The sequence below is a fragment of the Myxocyprinus asiaticus genome, chromosome 8 (genome assembly GCF_019703515.2).
Source record: "Myxocyprinus asiaticus isolate MX2 ecotype Aquarium Trade chromosome 8, UBuf_Myxa_2, whole genome shotgun sequence".
Classification (NCBI taxonomy): Eukaryota; Metazoa; Chordata; class Actinopteri; order Cypriniformes; family Catostomidae; genus Myxocyprinus; species Myxocyprinus asiaticus.
Window position 1 is genome coordinate 1,173,126 of NC_059351.1, and position 12,383 is coordinate 1,185,508.

At 38.6% G+C, this 12,383-nt stretch overlaps 1 protein-coding gene across 1 annotated transcript in view; it reads left to right on the plus strand.

The window, feature by feature from the left end:
* cxxc4 (CXXC finger 4) overlaps positions 1-11,182 on the plus strand; it is a 32,118-nt gene extending 20,936 nt beyond the window's left edge. Inside the window, exon 3 of the mRNA XM_051705073.1 lies at positions 10,401-11,182. Coding sequence (XP_051561033.1) covers positions 10,401-10,445 — 45 coding nt within the window. The 3' untranslated portion in view covers positions 10,446-11,182. The remainder of the gene's footprint in view (positions 1-10,400) is intronic.
* Positions 11,183-12,383: the final 1,201 nt, after the last annotated feature.

Below are 12,383 nucleotides of genomic sequence, written 5' to 3' on the forward strand. Positions count from 1 at the left end.
CCATAATCCCCCCTCCACCAAACTTCACAGTTGGCACAATGCAGTCAGACAAGTACCGTTCTCCTGGCAACCGCCAAACCCAGACTCATCCATCAGATTGCCAGATGGAGAAGCGTGATTCGTCACTCCAGAGAACGCGTCTCCACTGCTCTAGAGTCCAGTGGCAGCGTGCTTTACACCACTGCATCTGACGCTTTGCATTGCACTTGGTGATGTATGGCTTGGATACAGCTGCTCGGCCATGGAAACCCATTCCATGAAGCTCTCTACGCACTGTTCTTGAGCTAATCAGAAGGCCACATGAACTTTGGAGGTCTGTAGCGATTGACTCTGCAGAAAGTTGGCGACCTCTGCGCACTATGCGCCTCAGCATCCGCTGACCCCGCTCTGTCATTTTACGTGGCCTACCACTTCGTGGCTGAGTTGCTGTCATTCCCAATCGCTTCCACTTTGTTATAATACCACTGACAGTTGACTGTGTAATATTTAGTAGTGAGGAAATTTCACGACTGGACTTGTTGCACAGGTGGCATCCTATCACAGTACCACGCTGGAATTCACTGAGCTCCTGAGAGCGGCCCATTCTTTCACAAATGTTTGTAGAAGCAGTCTGCATGCCTAGGTGCTTCATTTTATACACCTGTGGCCATGGAAGTGATTGGAACACCTGAATTCAATTATTTGGATGGGTGAGCGAATACTTTTGGCAATATTGTATAATAAAGTTTAATTATTACAGGTGAGATGTACACAAAATTGCTGAAATTAATTTAAAGGGATAGTTCACCCAAAAATGAAAATTCTCTCATCATTTACTCACCCTCATGCCATCCCAGATGTGTATGACTTTCTTTCTTTTGCAGAACACAGATGAAGATTTTCAGAAGAATATTTCAGCTCTGTAGGTTCAGACAATGCAAGTCAATGGGTGCCAACATTTTGAAGCTCCAAAAATCACATAAGGGCATCATAAAAGTAATTCATAAAACTCCAGTGGTTTAATCCATGTCTTCAGAAGTGATATGATTGGTGTGGGTGAGAAACAGATCAATGTGAGATCCTTTTTCCTTCACTTTCACTTTCTCCTTCTGTTTTTGGTGATTCACATTCTTCGTGCATATCGCCCCCTACTGGGCAGGGAGAAGAATTTATGATAAAACATTTATGATTAAATATTGATCTGTTTCTCACCCACACCTATCATATCACTTCTGAAGACATGGATTAAACCACTGGAGTCTTATGGATTAATTTTACGCTGCCTTTATGTGCTTTTTGGAGCTTCAAAGTTCTGGTCAGCATTCACTTGCACTTGAGAGAATTTTCGTTTTTGGGTGAACTATCCCTATATGCTTGTTGTTAACACTCAAAATATTTAAAAACAGAAAATGTGCATAATCCATTGACAAAGCTGAGTTTACGCTTCTTTTAAATGACCATGCCGTTAATATCAGACTGGGAAAATTTTCAGTAAATTAATTGGCCTGGCTGATATATATCAAACTATTGCCATTATGAAGTTTTCGCTTTGGAGCAATGAACGTATGTGAAACATGTTTACAGGTTCAGCGGCTGAATCAGTCTGAGGACATGAGCTATTCTTGCGTTAGGAGGATGAGCCAAAAAGAAAGAAAGAATGTGAAGGATTATATATTTATTTCAGAAAGAACCTGTCAAGTTTGCCTCCAAAGGATTGCAGTCATGAATGGTGGCCTGGTTCCCAGTGCATACGTTAATAAATAATGGATGTGTCAGGGCAACGTATGGGGTGTGCGTTATAATGAGCATTCTGGAGCACATCAGCACACTGGACTGATTCATCGCATGAAGGGATGAGGGTCTCAGCCACTGTCACTGAACCCTTCCCCCTTCTCGTTCTTTATCTCTGTTGCATTCTGTTTCTTAAACTTTACTGTAAAATTATACATACAGTACTGTATATATATATATATATATATATATATATATATATATATATATATGGTACCTCATTCAAACGATGTAAGAAGTATTCAGAATCTTCCCGTTGTTTTGTTTCATTCTTGTTTCATTTTTTTGACAACAGTGGTGGCTAATGCCAAGACACCACAGTTTTGTTGTTGTAACAATAGCTGTAATAGTTATAGTACTTTGGAGAACTTACAAATGGTATTTTTGGAGTGGTGAATTATGGTGAATTTTCATGATACATGGAGAACATTTGTTTACTAGTGATTTTGTGTCTTTACCGCTTGGCAGAGGGCATGTTTCACTCTTAAACTCAGCCACGTTTACGGCCCAGTGCTGATTGAATTTGAGGCTCTGCAGCATCTGCCATTATCATCTTCATGGTCTTGAGCGGTTTATCTGTGGTCTCCACGAATCGCCGTATCAGGGCTGCTGGGGGTGGGGGAGAAGGGATGGGATTGGATAGGATGTGTGTGTGTGTGTGTGTGTGTGAGTGTGTCTTTGAGTGCATATAACTGTGTGTGTTTTGTGATTTGATTAGGGTTTGATTATGAGTCAGCACTCTTTCTCACTCATTTTCCCTCTTTTCTTCTACTCATTTTTACCTCAATCAGAGAAGGACATGCATGGCCCCTGTCATTAACTGCACCTGCCATCCACAATCAATGTCAGTGGTTGTTAGGACGACCACCATATCCACAACTCTCTCTCATTCATCCTGTCTGATTTTGATTTTGAGGTGTCATAATTTGTAAGAAGGAGATAAAATTGTATTCTTTACTCGGTGCATCTTAATCAGATAAATACATTCATGCTGATGATTTGAAGGTGTTTGGTAGGACTAGGTACGCATTGATATATACATTTTTGCACATACAGATAACTGATGATTATTTTTATTTTATGAGCATACATTAATATGATGGCTGATATAGTAATATATTATCAATGCTGTTCTGTCTATCACCTGCTCCTAGAATTTTTCATTCTTCAAATCAGGCAACAAAATATTATGTAGAGTAGAACAGATGGACGAGCTGGACGAGTTTATTCATAATAAAAATAATATTTTTATATTTATCATCATTTTAATGTTTAAATAATATACTGTATGACTTGGATAACAAAGAAGCTCTGTTATTATGTGATTCTGGACTTCTGATATCTGATCTGACTTCCCTAGTTACACAGTAAAAAAAAATTTTTAAATCAAATTTGTTCAATTTAAAATTAAGGCTGTCAATTTAATGTGTTAATTTAGTGTGATTAATTATAGAAAAACTAACTCATAAAAAAATTGCACAGTTATTCATGCCCCCTGGCATGCCTAAATTCCTTATTAAGGAATGTTCCTACAATTGCAGCAATTTAAAGGGATAGTTCACTCAAAAATGTAAATTCTCTCATCATTTACTCACTCTCATGCCATCCCAGATGTGTATGACTTTCTTTCTTCTGCAGAACACAAATGAAGATTTTTAGAAGAATATTTCAGCTCTGTAGGTCCATACAATGCAAGTGAATGGTGATTAGAAGTTCCAAAAAGCACATAAATGCAGCATAAAAGTACTCCAGACGACTCTGGCGTTTAAGGGTGTGTTCACACTTGGCAGGTTTGGTTCGATTAAAACGAACTCTGGTGTGATTGCTCTGTTAGTGCGGTTCATTTGAACAAGTGTGAACGCTGCCATCCAAACCTTGGTGCGCACCAAACAAGCGGACCGAGACCCGCTGAATATTGGGTCTCGGTCCGCTTCCAAACGAACTCTGGTGCGGTTTGACTGATATATGAACGCAGCATGGACCAAAGACGTCTAAACGGACCAAAAACAGGAGGTGATGTCATAAGATGCGACCCTAAAAATCACGTGATTTGATAACATAGAGCGGTAACAGCGGTATATGCAAAACAAAATGAGCAGAGGGCAAACATGGAGCAATGAGGAGGTAAAGTTCCTTATTAACATTTGGTCCGACAAGCATATTTCCAGTATACAGGAAAAAACACACACAAATGCTCAAGTGTTCAAAAAGTTAATTGATAGGTTAAGGGAAAGTGGGTTCAACGAGCACATTTAGCCCAGCAGTCAGCATTGTTTTGGATGTTCGGCAAGTTCCGTCGTAAAATATACGTCATAAAAGCTGTCCAATCAGGTTGTGACTTTTTCCTGATGCCCTTTGTTTCATATCTTTAGGTTCGGTGTTAAAAATGTCAGTGTGAACACTAAGCAAACCAGGACTTAATGTATCATTTTCTTTTTTGGTCCAGACCAAGAGAACCAAGAGAACTGAACTACAAGTGTGAACACACCCTAAATCCATGTCTTCGGACACAATATGTTAGGCGTGGGTGAGAAACAGATCAATATTTTTTTTATTATTACTGTAAATTAAATTAAAAATGCTCCCTGCTCAGTCAATATCCACTTCAACTTTCACATTCTTCTTCTTCTGTTTTTGGTTATTCACATTTGTTTGTGCATATCGCCCCCTACTGGGCAGGGAGGAGAATTTATAGTTAAAAAAAAAGAACTTACATATTGATCTGTAGCAATCAGCAGGGGGCACTAAGCGCAACTCTAGCTGTAGCCAACAGGCAACAAACCACAAATGCAAAAGCAGAAGCACAAAGCAAATATTGATAAATGTGATTAATTCGATTGCCACTTTTTACAGTATAGTTCAGATTTTTAGATCATGGTCACTTGTGCTGTCCTTGTATTCCTGAGACAGGCTAAGCATTGAATGCAAGCCGATACGCATTTATGCCCTGTCGGCCATCTGAATTTGCCCTGGTATCTTTTGTTTTAGTTGAAACCTGAAAGTTACTTGCATGTGCCCATCATAACACTGCCACCTCCATCGCCTATTCCCTCCCCCTCCTCTCTCTGGGTGGTTTGATGGAGTGATTTTGATTGAGTGCGCAGGCGGGAGAGAGCTGTTGTCGAGGTGTGCTAATTGAGCTCTCTTTGTGCCTGGTCACAGCAGTGAGGCGAGGAGAGACGGCTAGAAGTGAATCTGTGCAGCACTCAAGAAGCCTCAACCAGATCAATATTGCGAGACTTAACAAAACGGAGACATGCCGGCCACGCGCATCAGGGTCATTATTGTATATTGCAAGCCCCATTTCCACTAGGGACTGATCAATGGGGAAGTATATGGATCTAGAGAAATATTTGTTTCTTCTCTAGGCCACAACCTATTTCTGTATTTTTCCTAAGACATTTTCTCCGTTAAAAAAACGGGTCTTTTTCCGCTACTAGAAAAATCTCAACACTGGGATAACTAGTAATTTCATGGCTGGTAGTTATACAATATATTTGTAAGAAGACAATCACTCTATGCAAATTAATAATTTTTTGTCCCTCTCTTGTTCTTTTCATTCAATCATTGGACATCTGTTTTTGTTTACTGCGGATATCATCATTGTGCCCTCCACAACCCACAGGACATCATCTGAAATTAACATTGCTGCTAGTGAAAACCAAATCACAGATATCACAAATGAGCATTTTCTCTAGTGCTAATTCAGTTGTTGATATCAGGAATGTATCAGGCCCGTACTGAATCTGCAGACTTCTTTCGCATTTTTTCGAAAATTCTGCGGGAGATATTTAAACAGTAAAATGTGGTAAATGGAGCTGAGAGTACTATAATCTTCTTGGTAGCTGAAAGCATCAAGAAATTAGCCAAAATATTAAAAAAAAAAGAAACATGCAAAGGGTGGGCAATGTGTAGAACATTTATGAATGGCAGATGTCCCAATGTGAAAATCGCAGAGTTTTATGCATGTTTCATCAAGAGTTCTGCCAGCACAGATTTTATCTGGCCGGGTAACAATGTAATTGATATAACGATTCAATTACTACGAAATTAATGATAGATATCTTTAATTGTGTTTTGAATAGGAGTGGATGACACACAATTGTGAAATTCTACTAGTGAAAATGCAATTACAGATATGAAGAATTATGCTTTCTACTAGCTGATATTATCCTCCTGAGACCCCTGCATGACTGCGGTGTGCATTTTCCATTTGTCTTTTTGATTTGTAACTAGTAGCAGCTAATAAACATGCACAAAAAATAATAATTCTGGAGTGAATAGTTTTCCTAAAAATGTATGTCCACATATGAGGACAGCGGGACTAAGTTGTGTTTTTAAGTTGTTTTAAATTTTAAATAATACTAAGCTAAAGAGAGTCTGATTTTTTTTCATCAAATAGTTTATTATGTAATAATAAAGTGTTGCTTATTCATGTTTCTGAGATGTTACAGACATGACAGCTGATTTTCTATAAAGCTGCTTTGGATCAATGTGTATTGGGAAGAGCACAAATAAAAAAAAAACTATTCAAATAAAAATTTGACAATTTGACTTTTGTGGTACAATGTTTTTATTTTTCTTCTTTGGCAATAAAATCTTGCACTTTCAAACAAACAAGTGATAGCCAGTGCTGAAGCATTTTACCAATCAGGAATTAGCATAAATCATTCTGAATCAGGTTTCAATGCAAAAATGTAATTAGGTTTTTACCAGATGTAGTTTTGTTGGCGTTTCTCTCAAAGACAAACTCCGTTTTGTCACACGACTCTGTATGTCGAAAGTTTAACCCTTTACTGACAACACAGAGTCTTATTAACTGCGAATGTGTACTCTCGAGGTGACAGAATCTTTATAGATTACAGTCAGCGTTTGTGATGATATGCAGCTGAGTGCGATAGAAATGTTTAGATCAGCTGACGTCTTGTCAGTTCTTCAGTAAAAGAAGAAGCTCAGTGGTCACTTGAAGTGAACACAAAAGCCCGCCCCGGTGACAGAATGATTTTTTCTGTCATGTTGGATCCTTTTTTCCTGTTGCTGGAACCATTAACTCAGCAGGGAGTCCCGGCGGTCAAGTGATTAATGACCTCCTGCTGGCGATTGACGTTTCACGGAGGCAAATGAGATTCGTCCTCCGTCACCCGGATTGAGGCAAGTCACTACGCCACCATGAGGACTTAGAGCGCATTGGGAATTGTTCATTCCAAATTTGGCAAAAAACATAAAAAACCTCCCGCTGGCAGACGCTAATTCGTACTCCATCTCTCACCGACCAGCTGGTGATGTTAATGAAGCTCACACCTGAAAATCACTGGAAAATTTGGCTAGTGTGACACCAGTTTTACGGTATTAGTATTTATTTTTACAGTGACAATAAGCCAATGGTATATAAGGTGCCAAATTTCAATAAATAAAATGAAAAAGCTACATAATGCCAGTCTGCAGGGTTAATTTGTTAAGACCCCAGTCTGATCAGCTCAAGTTTTGTTTTGTTCTGTCTGTCTGTCTGTGTTTTTTCCCATTCCCTTGTGGGGGAAAATGAGTGGAAATGTCTGTGCTGGAATTTTAAGTTTCCTGCATGTTCGCTGGGGACAAGACATAGGTATTATGATCCACATCTGTGGATACATGTTGGACTCTGTTCACTGAGTGCGTCTTGTTCGATTGAACTAATAACACTTTAATTAAATTGGCAAAAAAAGGAGCAATACTAACTTTTTCAGTTAGCTACTTAATTTCTGTGTGTTGTAGATGAGAAAACTGCAGATCCACACAAATAATATAAAAATCTGCCAGAGCTGAGTGAAACACCTAGCTCGCCATCTTGCCGGAAGTGGCGGGAAGCGCAAAAGTGTCCGGCTTGATGGCTCTCTTTTCAACTCCTCCCCCGACTGCAACCGGCAAATCTCACCGATCAGCAAATCGAAATGCAGTTCAAGTCAAACACCCCTACCTTTTCTCTCTGCTTCACTGTCACGTGGGGATCGGCGAAATAACAACAGGAGTACTGCGTGAAGATAAACAATGGTACCAGCCTGATTTTTGATGCGATTCATAGAGTAACTTTGCCCTGTGTATATAAATGATTTTTGTATTTAGCCTCTCGAAGTTTGCCGTAGAATGTGTATGTCCACAGCAGAAAATGATTTACAGTTAATAAACAGGCTTTTCTGTCTGACTGTTCTGATTTCGGATTTATTTGTCATTTATCATCATTTTAATGTTTAAAGTTTGAATATCGCAGTGTGGACTGACAGACTGCTTGCCTCTGGAATCTTATTGTGTTGCACCAGGACAAGGCGTCAGAAGATGATGTTTTTGTAAGCTGTTGTCTTCTAGGTTTTTATTTTTTATTAATTACTAATGGTCACTGTATATGATGTAGGCATAAGCCCTATTCAGACGGCAATAGTTTCTCAGGGTGACGTCTGTAAAAGTACATTTTCATGTCTCTGTGATAAAACTCATGCGTTCGGATGACAATTAAATCACGGGGGACGAGTGAGACTATTTGTCAGTCACATGAATACAGCTGCACTTGTTATATGGAAATTCATCAATCCACAAACTGTGTCCTCTGGATTTGCGTTTAAATATGTTTGGAATTATGCATGAAGGAACCGCGCTGTAAAAGTACATTTTTCACATACAACACAAGCCAAAATTCTTGCGAAGAGCAAAACTTTAGGTACAAGACTGTTTATCAACACAAGTTAATAAATCTGTCAATGGGGGTACGCATGTTTCTGTCTCATCCACATCACTTCAGTTGCGTGCTCTCTCCTTGCGCATGCAACGAGATATAGAAGCCGCACATATCAAGGACAGTAAAGATAGTTAAAATGAAATTTGAGGAGCTATGGTTACAATTGTTTTCTTATGTTTTATCTATCAAAATGACAGACATCATTTAGAATTATCTGTAAAAGTGTTTAAAAAGTGGCGGTGGAAATTAAACCTTTTGACCCGGCAACTTTTCTGGGACTAGTCGACCCGTATAACGAGTAGTCATGCAAGTCGTATGTATAAATGTATATACTAAACGTTTTTACATTAAAATGTTATATATTAAAATTTGCTGCCATAATAATGGACCATTTCAAAAGTTTACGTGATCTGGCTCTCGGTCGGCCGTCGGCCAATGTCGGGCCGTCGGTGAGTGTCTGTCAGGCTAGTTTTTGCGGTGTGTTCCGCACCGTTGGCTGAAGTCGGTCCCCGTCTGCTTTTTTTCGGCCGATTGAGCATGTTGAATCACCGGCGGAGCTCGTCGGTGAGTCGGATCATTCTGATTGGCTGTTCAGCTTAGCGAACCAGTGCACAAGAAGAAAAACGGAAGTGACGAAGCAAGCAAACGACGAAGTCAAGAGGGAACACACAGAACGCTCTTCTCATTCCTTCGCATTTCTCATTCCAATACTCAAATATTTTCAAACGCCAGTGCCATTTGCAACTTATCAGACATTTCCGATATATCACAAATCTGTCTGTGGTGAGCGGGATTTGTGTGAAAATGGTAAGCAAGCGCTGCTTTGTTTATGTTTTGTATCCCAGCAGTCACTAGCTCTTCCGGTTTCCCGTTTTGAGTAACGAATACAGACTACTGCCACCTGCTGGTATGGAAAGTTATTTCCTCTCATGCAGGCGCAGAACGGACATGCTAGTTGGCCGTCGGGTGTCGTCTTTGCGGTGTGTTCAAGAGCAACATTTTGACCCAGACACAGGCGACGTGAGCCGACCCCACAGCTAGTCCTTTGACGTCGGTTTGGTGTGTCACGGCCATAAGAGTAACTACTTACTGTGGTGGAGCGGCGACGTTATTATATTATTGTGAATTATTTCAAAAATTTCTGTTACACAATCCTTCAACTTTCGTATGCCACTTAGCAGTGGTCAAAAGATTTCCAAGATGACTTTTGGATTATAAAGATGTGGATTCAGACGGTAATTAAATAAAAACAGTAGGAAATATGGCCGGGAATTTTCTTGCGGGAGGTGGGAGAAAAACACCGACATTTCAGATTGGGACATCAATAAAATCACTGACTACCCCCCTGCTGGAATTACCGCACGTCCCCATGTTAAATAATTGCCATCCAAATAGAGATATAGTGTTTCAAAGCTACACATCCGCAGTGTTTAGTTTAAGATTTAAAAAAAGAATTAGGGGAATCAATAAATTATGAACAATTTACTGCAGTTATCTGATTAATATATAATCATGCAACCCATAAAAGGTAACTGTAATCTGATTACAATTATTTTAAAATGTGATTTAATCTTGTTACAAATTCTTGATTTTTGTAATCTGATTATGTAATCCAGATTACATGTAATACATGAATACCCAGCACTGCTGGTACCCACATAAGTATAAACGCCTCAGGCCGTCGAGAGCTGTGCGCACAGGAAGTGCTGCAGTGCCAGGGAAAGTAAAAGGATTAAGGATGAAAAGGCGGAGGAAAAGAAACTGCACACATTGGTTCTTGCATATATTGTCACATTTTTTTAACATATGAAAGTGAATGAGATTTGAGAACGGGACAGTCTTCTATAAACCCCTTTTTATGATACCACTTCCCCCATATATAATTATTTTATTTTTTACTCTGTCTTTTTTGTGTTTTCTCCAGAGAACACCTGTTAACAACGGGGAAGCATTTCGATGGTTCTTTTAGTGCTCCAAACCTAGTCATTTCATGTATAGTGATGTCATAGACTTACCACAAAAGGAACTTGCAGTGCTTCAAAGACCCAAAACCACAACCTGGCTGCAGATGACAGAGCATCAGAGATGATGACAAACTCTGTAATTTCATTTCCTGTGTAATTACTATTGTACCGTTTGGCAGTATCAAAATGTATATTTTTCACTGTCTATCAATGTATTTCAGTGTTAAGGCTGAGTAAGTTGCAGCCATTGTTATGTAAAGGACTGTGTAGACAATCATTACAAACAGGAGAAAATAATGTCAACAGTGGCCAATGGGATCATATACTGTATATATTTTCTTTCTTTTTTTTTAGTTTTTTTTTTTTTGCAACACAACACAGTTTTTAGATCTGGAGCAATAATAGTGAAGGTAATTGGTCTCTGCCATCATATTCCAGCTTTGTATGGAATGATCTTCAGAATACCTCTTTTCACTTAAACTGACAAGTTCAAGAGGACACATTGTGTCCTCTGTGATTAATGTGATGTTTTGTAATTGATTTCCTGTGTCAAGTCTCTCAAAGTTCAATTGCATTCTTTTTAGTGTTGGTTGAACCCATTTAAAAAGCTGTCGAAAGGTAGGAAGACAACCAGAAATTAAAATTTGTGAACATAGCAGTAAGATTTGTGAACATCCTTTTTTAATTCTCACAATGCAGTAAACTACACATTCCAAAAAGAATTATCCAATAAATTTCTCATTGTCTTTACCCTAATGTTGCATGTGTAAATGTGTTCGTTTTAAAGATAACTATGAATTTGTATATTGTTGTAGTGATGCTTTTATGTGTTAAAATAAAGGAAATGAAAAAGTGTGACAAAATGTACTTTGATGGTGCAAAGGGTTAAATTTTGTATTTGTTTTATATTATTTTCACACTTGTACAGTTAAACATGCAGTTAATATGCATATGTTTCATGTATTTCTCTTTTTCTAATACAAGCATATACTATATTTATTGTGTCTATTTGTAATGCAAACCATCACTGGGAATAAAAAAGGTGAGGAAAATACAGGGGGGAAAAGTCAGCCCCATCTTCCCCTGGAATATTAAAATGTCACACGGAGAGGAGAGTGGCTCCCAGATGCTTAAGCTTTAAAGAGACTGAAATCCCAAGCAATTTATAATGTGTGTAAGGGAGGGGGAAGATGGGGGTTGAAACAGGTTTATGGGTAGATGGGTGTTTGGGTAAATTGAGCTTTGAATATTCTGCGGATGGAGTAAAGGTGTGGAAAAGGGAATGAATGGGCACAACTGAGCATGGCAGGTATGTAAATGTTTACATGTGTATTTATAGAGTGATAAAGATGAGTGCAAAAGTCAACTGTTCTCACAAATTCTTCTAAATGCTATTTACTGCAGCTCGTCACGAGTCTTAAAACAAAACAGTACAGGAACGCTTTCCAAACAAAACATTAGAGAGCTCCCCTTAAACTCTGCGGACCCACCAGCCGGTCCTGTGGACAGGTCTAGCAGTGTGTAATATGTTAACGCTTAAAATGTAAAGGTTCCTCTATATATAAATAATCATATGTGATACCATTTTAAAACTTAATCTGAACTTTTAACAAAAGTTTGTTATTTTAATTAACAAGATGACACCTGAAATCCTCTGCATCAGTAATGAGCACCAACGTGTGTTAATGAGGAAGCAATTTGAATCTGAATATAAAAGTTTTACTAATAGCATTACTAAGTCATATACTATCAAATGAAAGCTCTCAGGAATGCAACTATGCAAACTTGGCAACTAGTTTACTTTTTTGCGATAACAACACAGTTTGAATTATCAAAAAAAATAAAATAAAAAAATACAGAGTGAAATACAGTATTATCTCTGTAAGACAATAAAGATAAACACCTCATGTCTGCTCCAATCAATGCTATTCTAAGCTGACTAC